This window comes from Drosophila biarmipes, chromosome X (assembly GCF_025231255.1).
Source record: "Drosophila biarmipes strain raj3 chromosome X, RU_DBia_V1.1, whole genome shotgun sequence".
In the NCBI taxonomy this organism is placed as follows: Eukaryota; Metazoa; Arthropoda; class Insecta; order Diptera; family Drosophilidae; genus Drosophila; species Drosophila biarmipes.
In genome coordinates this window covers 15,191,492-15,213,277 of record NC_066611.1, presented here as the reverse complement: position 1 = coordinate 15,213,277, position 21,786 = coordinate 15,191,492, and the positions used below count along the sequence as shown (strand labels likewise).

The window sequence follows — 21,786 nt, the reverse complement described above, 5'->3', positions numbered from 1 at the left end:
ATTGTTCCCTGAGTTTTTATGGATATTTAAATATTGTTCTAAGAATTACTAATTTAACAAAAGTTTTCTTTTTAAATAGTGTTCGACAAATTTCTAATACTGCTCTAAAACTTTTCATTTTGTCTGAGTATTTATGGATATTTAAATATTTGTCTAAGAATTGCTTATTTAACAAAAGTTTTCTTTTTCTATGAGTTTTAAATTTTAAAAAATTTGGCGGTAATAGTTTAAATAGTAGTAGTTTAAATGGTGTTCGAGAAATTTCAAATAATGCTCTAAAACTCTGCATTGCTCCCTGAGTATTTTTGGATATTTTAATATTTTTCTAAGAATTACTAATTTAACAAAAGTTTCATTTTTCTCAAAAGAAAAAGCTTGACAGCAAGAATAAATATAAAACAAAACATAAATTTTAAAAAATTTGTAGGTTCTATTTCTTGAATTTGTTCCGCCTCAAAAGAAAAAGCTTGCCATCAAAAATAAATATGTAAGTATGACCACCAACAAAAAACTAATATTATGACAAAGCACATAATTTATCTTAAAATTCCCCTTTAATTTTAATTTAAAGTTACATTTTAAAAACTCCTAGTGATGTGCAAGAATCGATAGTCTGCCTTGGCTATCGATATTTCCGGAAGCTTTGCAGGCAAGACCCCGCCATCGATGTCTTCCCACCGCTGGCGCCACGGTCACACTGAACGACGTCAAAAAAGAAAAGAAACGGCAGTCGCATTGCCATCGCATGCAATTTGTTTTGTTATTAATTTTCCAAATTATCTCGGGCCTGGTGCTGCTGCCAATTGTGATCCACTACGTCTATTACATAATAAATGCGCTTGCCGGCGACCTGTGCGAGCAGAAGAGAGCGCCCAGAGAGCAGCAGCTGCAAGAGAGCCCCCGTCCAGTCGCCGAGCGCAGCGCCCGCGCCCCGCCGCCCCCGCCGCCGCCAGTCGTCATAAACAAATTTGCAACTAATTCCCGTCGTTCTGCGCCTCTTCCTCTTCCGCCAACTGCAACAACAACAGCAACAACAACAACAGCCATGCAAACAAACGATGACGCCAAGTTTATTAAAAAGTGCGTATGTATACGGTGGGAGCGAGTGTGTGCGAGTGTGTGTGCGTATTTGTTTGTTTTCCTGTGTGGGTGTACAAGTGGCAGAGGAAGAACAAAAGAAACGGCAATACGTCAGACAGGGAGAGAGAGAGAGAGCCGAAATTCACCTTGCGCTCTTATTGATTTTCCATTCTGCCCTTCCACGCTCTCCCCCCGCTTCCAGCCACTTCCCATCGATTCCACTATGGTTTTTCGGTGTTAGCATAATCTATTCACAAATGCATGAATGAAATGTGTTATTTCCCCTTCCGGAGAACCGCTTTGCCCCATTACGCATTGACCCGCATAATTTATGATTGATCCAACAAATTGTCCGCTCTTAATCCACACACAAACGAAAAAAAACAACAAACAAACAGGAGGTGGAAAGGCGGCTCCATCGAACCGCATCCCACGGATAAGGCGCTGATTGTCAACTACCAGCTGGAGGCCACCGTCTTCGGGGAGCCCAACAACCCGATGATCGAGGAGAAGAAGGTGAGAACATGTTCTGATCACTGGGAAAAAATATTAGTAGTTTTGTTTTTTATATAAATATTACTCTATGTATGAATGCAACACTAGAATTTGAGAAAGTATCTTATATCAATTAAAAATAAAATATAAATATCAAAGTTCGAAGAGAAGAAGGTCGGAACATCTACGATGCACTGCGAGAAAATCTCAGCAATATCGGGAGTTCTATTGAAATAATAATAATGGTCTTGTTAAAAAATAACTGAAGTATGACTGAAAACTAGTGTTTGATATAGTATCTTATTTAAATTAAAATTAAATCTTCGATGGTGGATGAGAAGAAGGTAAAAACATGTACTGTGCACTGGGATAATATATCAGTAGTTTTGTTTTTTATATAAAAAAATATTAGTTTTGTAAATCGAACACTAGTATTTGAGAAAGTATATCATTTCATTTAAAAATAAATTATAATTATCAAAGATCGAGGAGAAGAAGGTGAGAACATGTACTGTGCACTGGCAGAAAATCTCAGCAAAACCGGGGGTTCTACAAGTCTTGTTAAAAAATATTAATTGAAAACTGGTATTTGAGAAAGTATTTTATTTTTATTAACCATACATCATCGATCGATCTTCTTGGAGAGGAAGTTGAGAACTTCTAGAACTTCTGAGAAATCCCAGTAATATCGCTAGAGTTATTAAAATGAAAATGAAAAAATATAAATTGAAATATTAATGGAGCACTAATACATATGTGAGAAAGTATCCTATTTTTTATTATATTAATTATACATATATTATTGATTTTCAAGGAGAGGGAGTTCTTGACATCTACCTTGCACTGCGACAAAACCTCAGTAATTTCGATAGTTTTATTAAAATAATAATGTATTATTGTAATATGAGTAGTTTTGCGAATTACCTCATTTCTTGAACAACCAATATATTCGCATTTTAGAAAATAACAAATTTAGAAATAACCAATAACAAGAAAATTTAATATTTGAAAAAGTATCTTCAATAGTAAAAAATTAAATATGTATTTAAATTTGGAAGACTAGGCAAACATATTTTACAAAATTAAGATAAGGATCGGTGTTATTACAATACTTTTTATATATGTATACATGTGCATTTATAAATATGCTAACTAAGGGAATTTTTTTTCCTTGATTTTATATTCACACTATATTTAAATGAGCAGGAAATAAGCATTATAAGTATATACAACATTCAACATTTTCAACATTTTTCTTTATTTTCTTGACAAAAATAGAAAAAAAATATAAATTGTTGGCATAATCCCTAAGTAATATTAATTTATATATTAAAAAAATAATATTGATCATACATATTATTGAATGTAAACTACAAATCTTTGATTCGCGTGGTGCACCATTATTGTTTATGAAAAATATCCGAAATTATAATGCAATGTTGCCATCATTTCTCGCAGTGTACCGCCAAAGGGTTGAGGGGCGGGGGCAGGGGCTGACATTGACCAGGCCAATCGATAACGTAACAACGGGGTCGACGAGGGGTCGCGCTCGAGTATCTAGTATCTAGTATCTGGTTTTGAGCAGTGAGTTTTGAGTCGTGAGTTGGGGCTGCGATGCCAAAAGCGGCTGGCGGGTCTTTAACCTCAATTCACGTTTCTGGCCTTTTGTCGCTCGTTTCGTCGATTGTTCACGACCATAAATAAATAGTGAGTCTCTTATGGTCGTTTCTGGCCAGAAGTCTTGGCGACCGCGAAAGGCTTTACCCCAGATCAGTCTCGAAAGAGCTGAAAAGTTCCCAAACTATTTCCTCAATTTCAAAACAATCTTGTTAGGTCAATAGAGCTAAAGTCATCAAAACGACATATTATTACCAGCTTTAAAGTGAATAAGTGGCTTAGTTCTCATAAAACTCATTGTATCGCATCTTTTTTTTATTTTTAAGTGTATTTTTTATATTTTTTTTTTCTTATTTTTGATTTATTTATTTCTGAATGTTAAGAAAAATTTGGTTACCTAAGGTTCGGGTTGTGGGTTTTATCTTTTAATAAGCCCTTAAATTGATTGATTTAAATAAATAATAATATATTAACACAGTAGACATACAAATATATTGAAAATTAATTATAGAAGCAACCAAAATATTTTATTAAAACTTTAAAGTTGGTTTTTATAAGGAAAAGAAGAACTAAAAAATATGACCAACATTATTTAATAGAAACCTCTTTATTATTGACTTAGATAAATATTTATAAAATATTAAATAACATAATAAAATATCCCCCGCAGCACTGTCAGAAAATCATTCGACTGCGCTCACTGAACGCCAAGACGGATCCGGCGGCCCTGGCCCGCGAGGTGGTGGAGAAGTGCGACCTCATCCACAAGTCGCAGCTGAACGACGTCGAGCAGATCATCTTCTACCTGAAGAATCGCAAGGACAATGCCAGCAATGGTAAGAAGTCGGGTAATAATCAGTTCTCTGCCCATAAGAAACCAGATTAATGAAGTAACTATCACCCATCCTGCAGATATTCCTGACAACAACACTCACAGCCGGCGATCGGCGGCGCTGCACACCGCGCACACACGCTCCTCGGCGCGATCTCACAGCAGCGTGGCGGCCATGACCAGCAGCACCGGGAGCGGAGGCGCCGGATCCACGGGAGCCAGCAATGGTGGTGTGTCCAATGCCCTGAGTGCGGCCACGCCCACGGCGGATGTGTCCATCAACAACATCGACGAGTATGTGGAGCTGCTGTACGAGGAGCTGGGCGAACGCATCCGCGGCTCGGCCATGATCCTGCAGATGGCGCGGAATCCCGATAATCTCGAGGAGCTGGAAAAGAATGGTGGGATGAGATGGGGGCAGTTGGCCCAGAATCAAGCTAATGGTTTTATTTTTCGACCATTTTAGAAGCCTGCCTCAGCGCCTTGTCGCGGGTCTTGCGCGAGGACTGGCGCAAATCCCTGGATCTCTCCACCAACATCATCTACATCTTCTTCTGCTTCTCCACCTACACCAAGTTCCATCCCCTCATTGTGCAATACAAGGTGAATCTTGATTTAGAAACACTCTATTTTGGAAATATTAAGTATTTATTTATCGCAGATTGGTTCGCTTTGCATGGATGTGATTGACTACGAGCTGCGGCGCTACGAGACGATGCGGAACGAGCTGGACGTGCGCAAGCAGCCCAACGGCTCCTCCACTCCGCACTCGGCCAAGGCCAGCAAGGAGAAGCTGAACCGCAGCACCGACGACTTCCTGGACATCATGAACGAGGAGAAGCCCAAGGAGATGGAGCCGCCGCGTCGTCGCATACCGGAGCTCAAGCAGCGGCCCAAGTCGGGCAACTGGAGCAGCTTTCACGGCTCCATGTCGTCGTCGCTGATCAAGAGCCAGATCCTGAACAGCAGCTACCACGAGGCTCTCTGCGCCGGCGGCTCACCGGCCGGCGATCCTCCCGCTGTGCCCGCCGAACTGAAGGCCCAGAGCAACGAGTCGCTGGACCGGAACGATCCGAAGGTGAAGAAGGAGGAGATCGATCGGCTGAACAAGCAGCTGAAGATCTTTGCCAAGAAGCAGGAGCAGCTGCTGCGCGTGGCCTTCTATCTGCTGCTGAACATGGCCGAGAACGTGAAGCTGGAGGAGAAGATGCGACGCAAGCACATTGTCAAGATGCTGGTGAAGGCGCTGGACCGCCAGAATATCGATCTGCTGATGCTGGTCAGCACGTTCCTCAAGAAGCTATCGATTGTGGGCGACAACAAGGACGAGATGGGCGCGCTCAACATTGTGGCCAAGCTGCCACGATTGTTCCAGAGCACGCACACCGACCTGGTGCAGGTCACCTTGAAGCTGGTCTTCAATCTCTCCTTCGACGGCGGCCTGCGTCGCAAGATGATCGCCGCCGGCTTTCTGCCCATGCTGGTGATGTTCATCAACGATGAGAAGCATCACGGCATCGCCGTCAAGATACTGTATCACATGAGCCTGGACGACAAGGTCAAGGGCATGTTCACGCAAACGGAGTGCGTGCAAATGGCCACGGATGCCATCATACTGAACCTTAATGTCAAAGTCGATCTGGATCTCATTGCCTTGTGCATTAATCTCTCGCTGAACCGGCGCAATGCCCAGATTATGGTGGAGGGACAGCGGTTGCACAGCCTCATGGATCGCGCCTTCAAGTACCAGGATGCCTTGCTGATGAAGCTGCTACGGAATCTCTCGCAGCACGAATCGCTGCAGCAGCAGTTCATCGACTACGTGGGCGATCTGGCTCGCATTCTGACCATCTGCGATGACGAGGCCTTTATCGTGGAGTGCCTGGGCATTTTGGGCAACCTGGCGCTGACCGATTTGGATTACTCGCAGATCCTGCAGAACTTCCAGCTGATACCCTGGATCCGCCAGCTGCTGGTGCCGTGCGCACGCATGGACGACCTTGTGCTGGACACCATCGTCTACCTGGGCACCTGTGCCTGCGACGAGCTGTGCGCCCTGCTCTTCTGTCGCGCCAAAGTGGTCATATCGCTGATCGAACTGCTGAAGGCCAAGCAGGAGGACGACGAGATCGTGCTGCAGATCATCTTTGTGTTCCAGCAGATACTGCGGCACGAGAGCACCAGGGAGTACATGATCAAGGAGACCGAGTCGCCGGCCTATCTGATCGATCTGATGCACGACAAGAACGAGGAGATACGCAAGGTGTGCGACTATTGCCTGGACATCATAGCCATAAGCGACGGCGAGTGGGCCAAGCGCATCAAGGTGGGTGGCTTACCGGGTTGAAAAGTTGATGTTACTGAGCAAATCTTTCCCGCTTGCAGCTGGAGAAGTTCCGCAACCACAACTCGCAGTGGCTGTGCATGGTGGAGTCGCAGCAGGACCAGGACAACGAGCAGGACTACGCCGACCAGGAGGACGAGTGCGACAACGACCTGGACACGTACCTGCGCTCCGAGTACTTGGACAACTGCGATCTCTACAATGACAATGCCGACAACGAGAGCAACAGCAACAGCAATCACAGCAACAACAATCCAGCCAGCCCGGCCATGTCCACCTACAGCAGGCCCCTCAGCACGTGCGTGGCGTTCCGAAACCAGTTTCTAGCCTATGCCAAGCCCTTCTAATGCGGTTCTCCCCTCATACCCACAGCTATCGCCGCAGCCAGGACCTCGATGACCTGTACAACATGACCTCCAGTTCGAAGTCGCAGGGCTCCAGCGACAACAACTTCATGTTCAAGTCGAACAAGTCCCTGGACGCCGACGGCCTGCACGAGGAGCTGCTGATGGCCTAGAGCGCACACGCAACACCCCCGAAAACCGATCAAATTTTTTAACCTAAGACGCTTCTGCCGATCGCCCCCCCTGTGTACATGTTTAGTCACTACCTATTAACGACCTTCTGCTACGATCTATAGGCTACACGTATTTATATATATATATATACGAGATACTTTCACGCTTGTTAGTCAAAGACGTTAAATGATTTTGGCGACGCGGCCACTTTGTACTCAAGACATTCAGAGCGAGCGAAACGGCGCACACAGCACACGTTTACTTTTAGTCCGGTGACCTTAATTACTCATTAACTATTTAACTATTTTTCGTTATTTATTAATCGCTTATTTATTGAGGCCTTGTACTAGTACGATCTTAGGCTAGGCCTCCCCGCGGTTGCTCGCAGTGCAACTACCGTGCAATAATCTCTCACTCAAAGTATTACGTCGAACGTTTTTAGTTGTACTCGCCTTAGTTGATCGATCCTCAGTTTTTTGTTGGTTCTATCGAATACCTTACGAACGAAAGTCGAATTGTAATATTAAACGAGGGGCGAGGAGTGGACGGAACGAAGCCCCGAGGAATATATTCAAAGCTAATGTACATGTTTGAAGGTTCGTTTTGTTCTCTGGGTTGTACTTCAAGAGGTGAGTATTAAATAATATTATATGGTAATATGAAAAGATAAAGAAAGAAAGCCGCGTCTTAAAAATAAAATAAGAAAGTTCTTCCCTATTTCATTCTCTAAATATTTTATATTATTTTTTGGTTCCGTAAAGCAAAGAAGCGGTCTTAATTCACTTTGAAAAGTTAATCAATGGCCCATCTTAAAAATAAAAAAGAAGGAAAGCGATTTGCTATTTAAATTTTTAAATATTTTATATTCTTAAATGATCTGCGAGAATTACTATATATATTTCTGGCCTAATAGGAAAATGCTTATATGCATCACCAAAAATAGTTATATTGTTCTCCAAAGTAGGGGTATATTTATGTTTAAAGTAAATTGTAATATTTATGTTGTCATATTTTACTATTTTTTAGAGTCGCGGTCTTATTTCACTTTGCAAAATTAACCACACTTTCCTTTCTCCCTTTGAAAGGACTCGCAAGGAAGCTCAAAACTAAAGAAGTTAAGATCTTAAGCCCCCAACAAACACTTCGCAATACCGATTTGAAATTATATTGATTTTTTATTTTGTGTTACACAATAAGGAATATTAAGTTGCGGTTCGTTTCCGAAACATACTTATGACAGTGGCTAGACCGATCCGATAAACATGCATAAACCTATATCTATCGTGTATATATAAATAGAAGAATATGTTCTCTACTGCACTGTAAGTGTACACATATCATGGATACCCACAAGGCGAGGCCTTCTAGCGTTCAATGCTTACCTAAACCTAGACATCTTTTTCAGCATTGGCATCTCGCGCGGACACGCTTGACGTGGATTGCGTCCCATCTGCCGCGGTGGTGGACTTAGCCTAGGGTTTAACAAGTTTCGTTCTTTACACAAGTATCAGACACAGATATACATATAAATATAGAAAATATCGAGTGGAGAAGTGGCTGGTTGCGGGAGGAAACGGGTGCGATGCCAAACAAATCAACAGAGGCTGCCGACGGAGCCCTAGTCCAGGTAGTCCATGGTCTTGATGAACTTCACCACCGAGCCGAAGAGCGTCCAGTAGAACTCGTCCTCGCCCTCCAGCTTCCTGCCCAGGAAGCAGCTGATGTACTCCACGGTGGACAGCAGATACGGCGGATTGGCCTGCGCAAAGGGATTACTTGGTTAATCGACTTGGCTTGGCTTCCCAGGGGGAGACACTCACCATGATCACCACATATATGAGCACGGGCAGCAGGTCATCGGCAGCGGGCACGCGGCCGCTGGACATGCGCAGCAGGCTCATGATGCTGGAGATGCAGCTGGAACAGGCCATAAAAAATGATATATCACATATGCAACTACATGGCATGGGCAACTCACTTGATGATGCACTGCAGCTTCTCGCGCGGCGTCTTGTAGGCGGCCATGTGGCACAGCTGCTGCTGGGCGAACGTCCAGGGCGCCTCGCCCAGGTACTCCTGGGCAATGCACAGTGCCGGATGGGCGGGATGCACGAAGCCCTGCAGCTTGCCAATGTGGGCGGAGAGCACCTCGTCGCGCGCCACGTCGGCATCCTCGTTGGGGAACATCACCTGCTCGTACATCTGCTCGAGCAGCATGCGCTCGATGGCCACCCGGGCCGCGTCCACCTGCCACTCGTCCTGCAGGTCGGCGCTGGAGCGCAGCTCCTGCAGCAGCGACTCGACAAACTCCTCGGTCAGCTCGACGCGCTCATCGCTGGCCCGCAGCTGGCCAAACTCGGCCTGGAACTGCTCCAGCTTCTCCTGCTGCCGCGCCCAGGCCAGATACATGCGGACCAGAGCCTGCAGCAAGCATCGCTGGCTGCTGCGCGCCTCGCCACGCAGCCGCGCCTCCAGCTGCTCCAGTTGCTCGGTGCGGAGCAGCAGCTGCTGCCGGTGGCGCATCAGGTACTGCAGGTAGCTCTGCCGCCGTTCCAGATCCCGCTGCAGCTCGGCCAGCAGCTGGCTGTGCTGGGGTCGCTCCAGCTGGGCGAGGCAACGCAGCGCCTCGGCCACGTGCGAGATTTGAGGTAGTCGCTGCAGGCTGATGCACTGCGCCAGCTGGATCTGCAGGTAGATCTGTAGCGGCGTGGCCATCGTGGTGCTCGTGGTCGAGGTCTGCCGGAAGTCGCCGCTGTGCAGATCCGTCCGAGAGAGCACCGTGCGGAGTTTCTGCTTCACGCTGCCAAAGGCCACGCCAGGGATTTGCCTAGCGAATAGGTGGATATGTAGAGTAAATGAAGGTACCATGGATGACCCCCAGACTCACCCTCCATTCATGTGCTTGTGCAGATGGGAGGCTGCTCCGCCGCCTGCCGCCGACCCGCCGCCTCCGCCGCCATGGCCATTCCCAGTGGAGTCCGAGTTGGTGGCCTCGCTGGAGCTGCTCACCTTGCGGCGGTACTTGGCCAGGATGTCCTCGCTCGTATCACAGTAGTGGGTGCCGAAGTTAACGCATCCGGCACTGGGATCGAAGCTGACGCTGCGTATGTCCGCCTGGCCACCGGACGTGCTGGCCACGGCATTGGACTGACTGCTGGCGCCGCCACTCTTGGCACTCGTGCCGCGGCGATTCTTGAAGATGTTGGTCATCTTCAGCTTGTTGAATATGCCAGCGCCGTGGTGATCCCGCTCCCGATCCCTGTCCCGGTCCCGCTCGCGATCCCGTTCGCGGTCTCTTTCTCGATCGCGCTCCCGGTCCCGTTCGCGATCCCGCTCCCTGTCGCGGTGATACGGCTGCTTCTCCTTGTCCGCACTGGCATCGAAGCTGATGCTCTTTGGTATGGCCCCGGTGGCCTTGGTGGGTGGCTTCAGGCCCGCTCCTCCAGCTGCTGCCGCCGCTGCTGCTGCTGCTGCTGCTCCTCCCACAGACGCCTCCACGCCAGAGCCTCGGCGCTCGTCCAGCTGCAGCTGCTGGGTTTGCACACAGAGTAGCATCTCCTGCTTGTCATCGTCCGTTTTGGGCAACATGGAGTTCAGCATGATCTCGTGATTCTCGTAGTTCAGGCTCTGGTGGCGTCGCATGCTGCCCGCCAGGATGCCATTGCGCCGACCGTCTATGATGGCCGAGCGTTGCTCGATGGAGATGCGTCGGTGCTCCACGTTGAGGGCGGAATTTGGAACTCCGCCGGCCTGCTCGTCCTGGCTGAACATGTCCAGCAGCTGTTGAACCAGGCCCGGCGGCTGTTCCGCATCCCTATTCCGCGCCAGCTCCTCCTTGTCCTCGCTGCAGTCGCTGAAATCGATGAGATCGCGATGCTCCTTCTCCTGCTGCTGGTGCTTCTTCTTCTTAAGCGCCGATCTCTCGCGCTCCCGCTCCCTCTCCCGGTGGTGATGATGATGGTCGCGGTGATGGTGCTCCCTGTGATGGTGATGATGCTTGCCCATGGGCGGCGGCGGTTCCTCCAGGTTGAGGCTTTGATTGCTGATGCTACTTTCCGCCGAGGTTTGGCGGCGCATGCAGGAGGTGCCCATCAGCGGGGTGGTCTTGCGGCCACTGGAATCGGCTCCGCTGCACTTGTACTGCTGCTGGAAACTGCTCTCGCCGCCCAGCACATGGTAGCTGGTCCGCACCGAGCTCCTGGCCAGCGAGGAGGCGCCCTGATAGTGATTGGCGTCCTCGTAGGAGTTCACCGCGTCGAAGAAGGCCGAATCCTCCTGGCTGCGCTCGCTGCCATTGCCCCGATCCGGATCAGGCTCACCATCGCCACTGCTGCCCGGTGTCTGCTCGTCCTCGTCGTCGTCGTCCAGCACGGCAGCCAGCGGCGCCGCCGTGTCCGATTTGGCTGTGATGGACACATTGTCATCGGTGTCGATTTCGGCCAACTTCTCCGAATCACTGGCCAGAACATCGGTGCTCCAGTTGCTCTCCGATCGCTGGTCCGAGGCATCCAACTGGGGACCATGGACGCCCGGCACTCTGCCCGCCCGGGCCAAAGCCTCGACCACGAAATTATTGTCGCCGGGCAGGACGACGGCGGAGGGTATCAGCGGTGTGGAGAAGTTCCTGTCCCGGTCGCCACGCTCGCTCACCGTGGCGTCCAGCGTGTTCTCCGAGTCCGAGGCCAGCACATCCGTCGACCAAGTGTCCGAAATAATGCTCACGTTCTCGTCGCCCTCGAACTTCTTCAGCTCGAACTTACAGAACTTGTCCTCAATGTCGGACCTGGCCTTGGATAGCAGCATCTTTTGCATTTGCGGATTGGCCGCTGCCCGGGCATGGACGCCATGATGGTGGCCCAGTTCCCCGCCAGCGCCATCGCCGTCGGTCACCTGCGAGGAGGGTGTATCGCGGCCACTGATATTCGGCGTTCCGCGGCCCGAAACATTCGCCGAGACCATGTCGGACAGGTTGTCCTCGTTCTCGTGGACATCCCGCTCCTGCTGCTCCTCCAGGTCCAGCGAACTGGCCACCGAGTGGGCTGCCTCGCTGATGGCCTCCAGATTGTCCGAGTTGCCAATCGAAGCGTCATCCTGCGGCCTGCGCATGGCCTCCAGACTGCTCACATCATCGTTATTCGAGGAGGGCGCCAGCGGAGCTGTGGTCACGACGGCTGGCAGCAGATTACTGCCATCCTGGCCGATGCAGTTCATCTTCAGCACCTCCTCCTCCGTCAGGGGCTTCAGTTTGCTCTTGGCACCAGCATTGTAAAGGCTAAATACCAGCACGGGATCCGAGCAGGCGGACATGTCCAGGGGATCACTAGCTGCCGGGATGTTGGCTCCGCAGGAGCTCAAGCTGGTGTTGCTGCCGCTGTGCGAGGAGCACTGCTCGAGATCGGCGCCCAGGCCTCCGTTGCCATTCGCAGTGCTGGCCTGGCCATTGGTCAGGAGCTCTGGCACTGGAACGGAGGCGACAGGATGATGGTGGTTACTGCTGCTGCTGCCGCTGCTGAAACTCATGCCCTTGGCCAGCTTTTTGGTGGCCTTGCTCAGGCTCATCAGACTCTTGTTGCTTTTCTTGCTGCTCTTCTCCGGACTCTCCCGCGCATCCGGCACATCCAGCGGCATTTGTGGCTGCTGCTGCTGCTTGGGTATCCTGCTGAGAATCCTCTGGAGCCGCGCTCTTTCCTCGGCGGATATATCGTACTCCTCTCGCGCAGTGAGCAAGCGAAAGAACTCCACCAGCTGCGCCAGCTCCCGCTGATTGATGGCCAATTGGGAGCGCTCGAAGTCGCTCTGCTGCGGCAGTATGGCCACCACATCCTCGCCAGTCTGCCCCAGCATCAGCAGATCCATCAGCTGCACCAGTTCGCTGTCCTCGTCGTTCAAGGCCAGCCGTTGCAGCAACCTCACGATCTGATTGAGATTGTGCCGCATCCTCTCGCTCACATTCACATCGATGATGCCCAGCAGATCGGCGCTGGCAATGGCCGGCGATATGAAGTGCGTGAATACTAGATCGGTGAGCAGCTGTCGGATCTCCTGCTCCTCGTGGCGCAGCGTCTGGCGCAGCTGCTGGCTCAGCGTCTGGAGCAGCCAGCGCAGGGAGCTGGGGAACAGGGCCCAGCTCTGTTGCAGGCTCTTCACAAACTCCTGGACATGGGAGTGCAGTTTGCCCAGCGTCTCCGCATGGAAGCGGGCCACATTCCTCTGGTACGCCTCGTCGCCCTCCCGGCCGAAGCGCTTCTCCCGCTCCTTGGCCGTGAAGCTCTGCATCAGCTTGTGCGGATCCAGATCCAGCCAAATCTCGTGCTCGCTCAGCACACCCATCAGCGGCGTGTGCAGGGCGGCGGTCAGGAAAATCCTGGCCGAGAACAGGCTCTCCACCAGACGCTGATAGAGCCGCGCAAAGGAGCTGCTGTTGGCCCGCAGCAGGCGGCGCGGCTGTTCGCTGGTCAGCAATTGGATTTCGATCAGTTCGCGCAGCAACTTCAGCAGCAGCTCAACGTCCTTGGTATTGATGGCATTGCCGTAGAGGCCCGTGGCGATGGTGTTGATGATCTGTCCAAGCTGGCTGGCCGACAGCAGCGACAGGCGGTCCGCGGTGGCCAGGGAGAGGGCCAGCAAGTAGGGTGTGTTGTACAGGTAGTTGAACAGATCCTCGTAGGCCAAGGCGTGCTGGAAATAGGTAAACGGATGGGTAAATCCCTGGATGGCAGATATCCCCCTTCCAGCCCGATCCTCACCTCGTAGGGCAGCAGCTGCTTGGCGTCCATGAACTGGGCACTGTCGTAGGCACTGGCCCGGCGGCAGGAGAGCAGCGGATCGTGATCCGTCCGCGCCAGCAGCAGCTCGTTCAGAATCTGCCGCTGCTGGGCGCACACAAAGGCCAGCTGTGGAAGGGTTCGGAGAGTTAGTAACTATGGGAGGGGCACTGTGCGTCCAGAGCACCCACCTTGGTTATGGTCCCTGCGTTCGTTTCCAAGGCCCCGGTGAGCTGGGCAAAGGCCGCCTGCTCCTGCTGGATGAAGAGCTGCTCCTGGCGGAGGGTGCGGGCCAGGTCCATGATCTCCAGCAGATTGCCAGCAGCTGGGGGCTCCATGGTGCAGCCGGTGCAGCTGGCTGGAAAGGAAGAGGAGACAAGGAGGGTTAGCAACACATTCTCAAATGCAGGTACTTATTATTATTAATATTAAAACATAATATTTTAGCCTATATTTTATCATTATTATTATACCTTTTGATTTTTATTTATTTATTATTAATATTAAAATTATTATTAATATTTAAATATGATATTTTTAGGCTATATATTATTATATCATTTTTTTATACCCTTGCAGAGGGTATAATAATTTCAATCAGAAGTTTGCAACGCAGTGAAGAAGACGTTTCCGACCCCATAAAGTATATATATTCTTGGTCAGCGTTACAAGACGAGTCGATCTAGCCACGTCCGTTTGTCCGTCTGTCCGTCCGTTTCTACGCAAACTAGTCTCTCAGTTTTATAGCTATCGGGCTGAAACTTTCCCAAAAGTCTTCTTTCTATTGCAGGTAGTATATAAGTCGGAACAAGCCGGATCGGACAACTATATCTTATAGCTCCCACAGGAACTATCGGGAAAAATATTTAAAAAAAGGTATATCTTTGGTGTTTTTTAACACATACTAAGCTTGGATATAACATTTTTAAATTAGTTCTGAATTTCGAATTAAATTTTATCAAAATCGGACGACTATATCACATAGCTCCCATAGTAACAATCCGAAAATTAGAGGTACAATAATATTGAAAAATTATACCTTCGGTGTTTTTTTTAACATATTTCCTCCTACGCTTGGAAACAACATTTTTTATTTGGTTTTGAATTTCGAATTACATTTTATCAAAATCGGGCGACTATGTCATATAGCTGCCAAAGGAACGATCGGATTATTGGTCAGAACTAATTTGAAACATATTATAGCTTTGGGGCTTTTTGACATATTATCTTATAATATTGGGAACATACATTTTTATATTTTTAAGAATTTCTAATTTAATTTGATAAAATTATAGATTATTTTTTATAACTTCAAGGGTATACAAACTTCGGCTTGCCGAAGTTAACTTCCTTTCTTGTTAATATTTTTTTATATATCTTTTTTGTTATTAATATTTAAATATAATATTTGTAGACTATATATCATTATTATTTTACTTTTTTATTATTATTTAATTATTTTTTTAATATTTAAATATTATAATATTTATTAATAATATAATATTTATTATTTTATTATTATTATTAATATTTAAATATCATATTTTTACCCCTTGTCGTAGTCTAATCATAATGAATGCTTAGTATTTTCTATCGTGTCCCTTATCATATTTTCCTGGAATTATTTCCGTGCGGAAGAATGATTATTATAATCATTTATCAAGGTTTCGGATTTATTTCCATTTAAATTTGTTCTTCTTTTATTTAATTTTCTATTTATTTTTAAGTGAATTTTTAATTTATTTATATATATATCCAAATCAGCTATAGCAAATGATAATATTATTTATGAAAACCATATTTGGATCGATTGAGGTCTTCAATATATCCATCAGTTCTCCCTGCGAACCCATCCTAACTGGCTTTCCCCACAGCAATCGTTTTTCCCATCCGCTTTTCCCATTTTCCCTTGACTCGAGCACTGCGCAATGACGCTATTTAAATAGCTTTGCATTATTTATGGGACTGTGTGACATTTGATATCAGTTCGCCACTCGGGTTTCGAATAGACCCTGGCTGTCAACTAGTTTAATGGCTGAGCGCCAGTTAATTGATGAACAGAAATGTTTAACATATTTAATGGATGACAATGGGGATTTAAAGGCAAATCGATTTTTAAGTGGCCCATGGCAAATGTCAAGAAATATGTAGCAAAAACATTAAGTTTGGAAAATTATTTTATTTATTTAACTTGGTACCTATATCTGGGATTTTTTATAGAGTTCCTTTTCCAACTTCTTATGTCTATATCAGGTATAAAAAATGCAATAAGATTACCAAGATAAATGACATTAAGCTCTTGGTGTAATGCTATTATAATCACCACTAAGTGGATGAGTTGGGTGCGCCAAAATCGTGATCAGTTCATTTCGAATCTCTCCCATCTTTCTACTCGATTCGCGGAAAGTCCCTATAGCCAATGGCTGACCTTATTTCCCATTGTTACACCTGTGACGTCCGAGATCGCATGGGAAAGCGGATCACGCGCCCAGCTTTAAGTGGGATCTCTGAAGTACAGTGCATACGGGTATTATTTTTAATCAGGTTTAAGGTAAAAGTATAGCAATAAGTATTTAATACCATAAAAAACTCTCTTGATATATTTATTTACAACATAATGAATTTACTTTCATTTTTTTGTACTTTTTTTTGTATTAATAAGTTTTACTTTAATTTTTTGTATATTTTTTTTGTTATTAATAATAGTTTTACTTTAATTTGTTGTACTTTTTTTTGTATTAATAATTTTTTGAACATTTTTTTTTTTGTATATTTTTTTGTTATTAATAATAATTTTACTATTTTTTAGATACTTTTTGGAAAGTAGAATTTTGATTTATCAAGTTATTTTAAATTTTTTTTATCATATTTAAAAAAAAAAATATACAACAGTACAACTGTTTTATACAGTGCAAGAAATCCCTTGGCTTCAAGTGTATACAGTTAGGAGTGTTCACTGTAGTGCCCTATAACTGTGACCACCGCTGTTTACATGTGCGAGGGAGATAGCGCACTGCAAAGCCTTAAAAAATGGTTAGATATTCGCTTTTGGCTGTCGAAATGGCTTAAATGCTGCACGAACAATGGTTTTGGTTGTAATCACGGTTTCGATTTCAGTGGCGCGGCTTTTGTTTTGCTTTTAGGCCTTGGTCAAGGGCACAGACGTCCATTACGAAAGGCAATGCCCTGTCACTCGGCGCCCTCCGTCTCGCTCACTCTCGGGGGGGAGACAGCAGCAAATATTTGCGCCTCAATTAACCGCTATTTGTTATGCAGATACAGTGATGGTTAAGATAATAGTTTAGCCAAGGGAAACCAAACAAATGTCAATGGAAAATATTAAAAAAAAAAAAAATAATTTCATTTAAAAACTAGGCAAAAAAATGGTACTTGAACTGACTTGCATGAGAATTTTTTTGGATTGACTCAAGGATTAAACAAAAATAAAACTGAAAAAGGTTTCCATAAGCTCACTTTCATAAAAAACTATTTTATGAATGACTAACGAAATAAAATGTAAATATTTTAAATGATTCATATTATACTATGTAACTCTTTACTGTGGAATTGCAGATTTATAAATACTTATTTATAATTAAATTGCCTGTGACGGAAGCCAGCTGAGATCTATCCAATAAGATATTTAAGGCCAACTGGGAATTTCAAATTAGTGCAACATTTAAAAACTTAAAAATGCAACAGGGAAAACAACCAGCTGATCTATTATTTCGGACGCAGCTGTTGCATATTGGCGACCGAGAAAAGCGCTGTGAGCCCTTGTATTTTCTTTCTATCTTTCAATTTTATCTTATCGATAAGTGTGTGAAAGTCTTAAGCTTCTGCTAAGATAAACAATGGGTCATACGTGCGAATATTATTTATTGACGGTGACTGTGAATGCACATAGGTGTATGGGTGTGTGTGTGTGTGGGGGACAAAAAAAAAACGATGTGGAATGTGCAAAACGAAAAAACAAAACAAAACTGATTTGTTGCGCTCATTACACACACACACACACACACACACACTCGCAGACGCCCACTGCGAATTGGGGGGTGGATATGCAGCTGCGGTTGTGTGGGTGACTTAATAGTTTAGTTTATTTGGTTATTCGCTGTGCCAAGCACTCGCAGTAATGCAAGGAATTAAGGGAGAATTGCACATGAAGAAAAGGGGAACACAGAGAAAAAAAACAAGTCACAAAAAGTAGAGCCAAAGAGTAGCTCCGTTATGTGGGCGCTGAGTGCGCCAGTGTGCGTGTGCGAGCGAGAGGCAGCTGGCAATAGGCGAAGGCCACTGCGTTGTTGTTGTTGCTGCTGCTGTCTCCTCCGCCTCTCCCTCTTGCGCCACCCCCTTTTGTTGTTGCTTTTTTATGAATGAAAGTCTTGCGTTTTTAAACAATCAGTAAGTGTTACACACGCACGCACACGCTCACAGGGCCACACAACACTGCACTGGTGCCCACTCACGGGCATCGCTTAATCCGCTGACATTACTTACTCCTGCGACTGTGCTAGGAACTGAACTTAAATTATAGTGCATAAACAAACGGAACGGGAAAATAAATAAATTATCACGGGCAAAACACACACACGCGTCTCCAGGAAAACAACAAAAACAATTAAGCGCTATCGATGTCGATATTCGATAGCAGCAGTGCGCTGCGACGTTGGCCAACACTGGTGGCAGTGTTGCTGAAAGATAGCTAACATAAGCTAGAAATTGGCAGACCTAAAATAATGGTAGTTGGTTAATACAAATATGAAATTAAAATTATTAACACTACAAAATGAAATAAATAAATTGATTTGTTAAGGCTAAAATAGATTTTCAATGTTTTCTAGCTAGAGCAAGAAAACATTGAAAATTTCCCGCCAGCAGATATTTTACGACCTCTTCCCGCCATTGCCAGTCAAAAGAGAGGGATTTGGCGGGAAAATAGCTAAATTGGCTATCCCGTATCTTAGCCACAGCTGTTCAACCGGTTTCGATGACCGATACATCCGACAAAACCTATCGGCTGTAGTTCATTTTGCAATTCTTAGTGATTTTTAACTTTTCAAAAGAATTTTAAGTGTTTTAAGTTGATTACTTGACCCATTCGAGATGCCCAAGGTGCGCCGCAGTCGCAAGCCCCCGCCAGACGGCTGGGAACTGATAGAACCCACGCTCGAGGAACTGGAGCAAAAAATGCGCGAGGGTGAGACAAGCGTGGCTTCATCCAGGAGAAAAACTATAAGCAATCTTTAATTTATTTACACCTCGAACAGCCGAAACGGAACCGCATGAGGGCAAGCGCATTACGGAGTCGCTGTGGCCCATTTTCAAGATCCACCACCAGAAGACGCGCTACATATACGATCTGTTCTACCGCCGAAAGGCCATCAGCCGGGAACTGTACGACTACTGCCTCAAGGAGAAGATCGCCGATGGCAATCTGATTGCCAAGTGGAAGAAGTCCGGCTACGAGAACCTCTGCTGCCTGCGCTGCATCCAAACCAGGGACACCAACTTCGGCACGAACTGCATCTGCCGCGTGCCCAAGTCCAAGCTGGAGGAGGGCCGCATCGTCGAGTGCGTCCACTGCGGATGTCGCGGCTGCTCCGGATAGATGCCCAACATGATCCTCATCCTATATGGTATAAATCATGCTCACACATAACGTAGTTCAGTAGGTACCATTCTCTAGATTCCACCTGGTTTCTCCATAGTGTGTAAATACATTTTAATACAAGCCACACACACAAAAATAATCTAAAGTAAGCAAATCATTCTGTAAAGCCACTGCAATAAAACGATTTTGTAAATGACCAGGCCTCATCCGTGAGATTCAGGGCTGCGAAAGTTCAATAGATAATGGTTAACAGGCTTGTTGCTTAGGTGTATTTGCATATACAAAGGCGTACATTTTTTTTATTAGAACTAATAGGAAAAGTAGAAACTAAGTACAACAAGTTGTAGTTTATTCCTGCTAATAAATTGTGTATAAAATTATCAAGGTACAGATTTGCAGTCTACTTTTTTGATTAAGTCTGATTTTGTGCATGAAATAATCCCATTTTAATAATTAAATGATCATTTTCTTATAATATAATACCTAATTAAACTTGGCCCTAAGCTTTGTGTATAAATCATAAGTATGGCTTGGATTCAGCTTATTTTATTTTCGTTAAACAATTAAAAAAAGGTCAATAAGGAACTTTACTTAAGAACTACAAAAAAAGTTTACAGCACTGACTGGAGCCATAAAAATAGAAGAGGGTTCCTGATTGCCTTTCAAAATAGAGAAATAAACGATTGAAATTTATTTGCCTTCTTTTCGCAGTATTCCTTTAAGCGATATCTACTATACATAGATTTTAATTTAATGCCTTGGACAATTTATTGCGGCGCTGACATAATTCAAACTCAATGTCGTTTGGGGACGTGGGATGCGGCGAAGTCTCCTTCATGTGCGTGTATTTATGGCCGTTCGCTCCTCGATTTGCAATGCCCTTGCTGTGGGTATAATGCTTTTCCATAGGTTATTTATATATTATTTTTAATGTTAACTTATGTTTGATAATTTATTATTTTAATATTTTAATTCAGAGCTATGTATGCAAGGCAGATTTACGATTTATTCGAGAGTACTTCAAGGATCGGCGTTTCCTTGTCGTTCTATTTTATTTCACTCTCCTCGAGCTGGAAAATTGTCAGGCTTCAAGTGCTCCCGCGGGGTTGGGGGCAATAGTGGAGGACGGTCAACTGGGATTTGGTCGAAAATGATTATAAATGGTTTTTTAATTATACTTGTCTGCATATTTTCTCATTTGCCACCCCAAACGCGGCGCTGTCGATTTTATTGTTCACATGGCAAAATGGATAATGGTAAATGGAAAATGGGAAAAATGGGAAAATTATTGTCCGTCTGTCGCTGACAGCATGCCCCCATCTGGCTGAGAGGGAGATTTCGAATTAAAACTGCTTTCGGCCACTAAAAATACTCGATTGTTTTGCCAATTATCCAAATGGAGTTATTTAACCGATTTATGTAATTCGAGGGGCACATGTGGGGTGGAAATTGAAACTTAATGGGGTGCTGAAATGGGTTATAACTTTTGGCAATGCTCTCTTTCGTAATGCTCTGTTTGCTTTAAAAATTAAGCTATACCTTCATGTCCCTTATTATAAAAAATACTATTTAATTTAACATGCATATCTTAAGGGTATTTTGACCTATAAAGTAGGTTTAACCCTTGACACCTTAAAAGCAGGTCGCTGAACCCCTTCTAGGGCTGTTAAATTAATAAGTACACTAGCTGTGGTGGCATTTGTGGGTTAATCCCTGGCCCGCAACAGGCTCTAACTTGTTTGTCATTTTGGCCAATTAACCCCTCGCGACGGCTACCTGATCGGTAGCCCAGCAATCGTTGGGTTAAACCAAACTATTGCAGGTAGAATCGGACTATCTATGACCTCTTATCACCGGCTGATCCCCGATTTGACTGACTTTCGCATGTTTGAATATATACTCACCGAAGCAGGTTGATTCTCCCACAATGCCAGGCATTTGTTGACACTTCCCCGATTAGATAAGGCAAATCGGCGAGGGGGAGGTGATAAAAGAGCAGCTCGGCTTGACCTTGTGGATTTCAGGCCCCCCGACGGGCAGAACTTAAGTATATTTACTTTAAATATATGGTTCGATTCTATTTACAAAGTATGCACATAGTTTAATAATCTCTCACAAACATGAGTTCAATATTAATTGTAAAATTAAATTAAATACTTATTGTAACATTAGGCGGTTTGTTGAATTTTATTAGGTATGATAGATAGAAATGTTTGCTTAAGAGCTAGAAAAAGTGAGGAAGGGATTTGTAGTTAATTTTGAAAGATAAATAGTTAAAGTAGATAAAGTCCAAACTATAAATATAAAAATGTTATATATTTATTTGAAATATTAATTCAGAAATAATAATCTAATATTTTAGCTAGTTAATGGTAGGGAAATATACAACTAAATTAACTAAAATATTAGAATTAATTAAATAGGCATAAATTAAATTATAATTAATTAAAACACTAGATTTAAGAATTCTATCTATTTAGCAGTAGGAAAATATTCTGATTTACAGCTAAAATAGTTAAATA

The 21,786-nt window shown here is 45.1% G+C and overlaps 3 protein-coding genes across 4 annotated transcripts; 2 read left to right on the top strand and 1 right to left on the bottom strand.

Annotated features, from left to right (window-relative positions):
• The first annotated feature begins 680 nt into the window (after positions 1 to 680).
• On the top strand, positions 681 to 7,471 carry LOC108032557 (kinesin-associated protein 3). 2 transcript variants are annotated; one of them, XM_017106450.3, is made up of 8 exons: positions 681 to 1,080; positions 1,479 to 1,596; positions 3,863 to 4,028; positions 4,105 to 4,425; positions 4,491 to 4,627; positions 4,686 to 6,350; positions 6,410 to 6,666; positions 6,741 to 7,471. In XM_017106450.3, the coding sequence occupies exons 1-8, from the start codon at positions 746 to 748 to the stop codon at positions 6,883 to 6,885; spliced, it is 3,144 nt and encodes a 1,047-aa protein (XP_016961939.1). In that variant the 5' UTR covers positions 681 to 745; the 3' UTR covers positions 6,886 to 7,471. The 2 variants fall into 2 exon arrangements, with proteins under 2 accessions (XP_016961939.1, XP_016961930.1); XM_017106441.3 differs by having other exon boundaries at positions 3,863 to 4,040.
• Positions 7,472 to 8,041: 570 nt separating this feature from the next.
• LOC108032475 (receptor-mediated endocytosis protein 6 homolog) lies at positions 8,042 to 18,303 on the bottom strand. Its single transcript, XM_017106301.3, has 7 exons — positions 18,151 to 18,303; positions 13,842 to 14,008; positions 13,633 to 13,779; positions 9,774 to 13,564; positions 8,865 to 9,713; positions 8,707 to 8,803; positions 8,042 to 8,645 (listed from the first exon to the last, which is right to left on the bottom strand). Exons 2-7 carry the CDS (start codon positions 13,986 to 13,988, stop codon positions 8,505 to 8,507), a joined length of 5,172 nt encoding a protein of 1,723 aa, XP_016961790.3. The 5' UTR covers positions 13,989 to 14,008; positions 18,151 to 18,303; the 3' UTR covers positions 8,042 to 8,504.
• Positions 18,304 to 18,634: 331 nt separating this feature from the next.
• On the top strand, positions 18,635 to 19,957 carry LOC108032164 (protein BUD31 homolog). The gene is made up of 2 exons (XM_017106019.3): positions 18,635 to 18,850; positions 18,921 to 19,957. The coding sequence occupies exons 1-2, from the start codon at positions 18,757 to 18,759 to the stop codon at positions 19,259 to 19,261; spliced, it is 435 nt and encodes a 144-aa protein (XP_016961508.1). The 5' UTR covers positions 18,635 to 18,756; the 3' UTR covers positions 19,262 to 19,957.
• Positions 19,958 to 21,786: the final 1,829 nt, after the last annotated feature.

Coding starts and splice junctions, on each gene's coding strand:
- LOC108032557 (XM_017106441.3), top strand. CDS start 746: ATGCAATTTGTTTTGTTATTAATTTTCCAAATTATCTCGGGCCTGGTG. Junction 4,426..4,490: donor CGAGGAGCTGGAAAAGAATG/GTGGGATGAGAT, acceptor CGACCATTTTAG/AAGCCTGCCTCAGCGCCTTG. Junction 6,667..6,740: donor TACAGCAGGCCCCTCAGCAC/GTGCGTGGCGTT, acceptor TCATACCCACAG/CTATCGCCGCAGCCAGGACC.
- LOC108032475 (XM_017106301.3), bottom strand. CDS start 13,988: ATGGAGCCCCCAGCTGCTGGCAATCTGCTGGAGATCATGGACCTGGCC. Junction 13,780..13,841: donor ACGCAGGGACCATAACCAAG/GTGGGTGCTCTG, acceptor ACCCTTCCACAG/CTGGCCTTTGTGTGCGCCCA. Junction 8,646..8,706: donor TCATATATGTGGTGATCATG/GTGAGTGTCTCC, acceptor CCCTTTGCGCAG/GCCAATCCGCCGTATCTGCT.
- LOC108032164 (XM_017106019.3), top strand. CDS start 18,757: ATGCCCAAGGTGCGCCGCAGTCGCAAGCCCCCGCCAGACGGCTGGGAA. Junction 18,851..18,920: donor GGAGCAAAAAATGCGCGAGG/GTGAGACAAGCG, acceptor CACCTCGAACAG/CCGAAACGGAACCGCATGAG.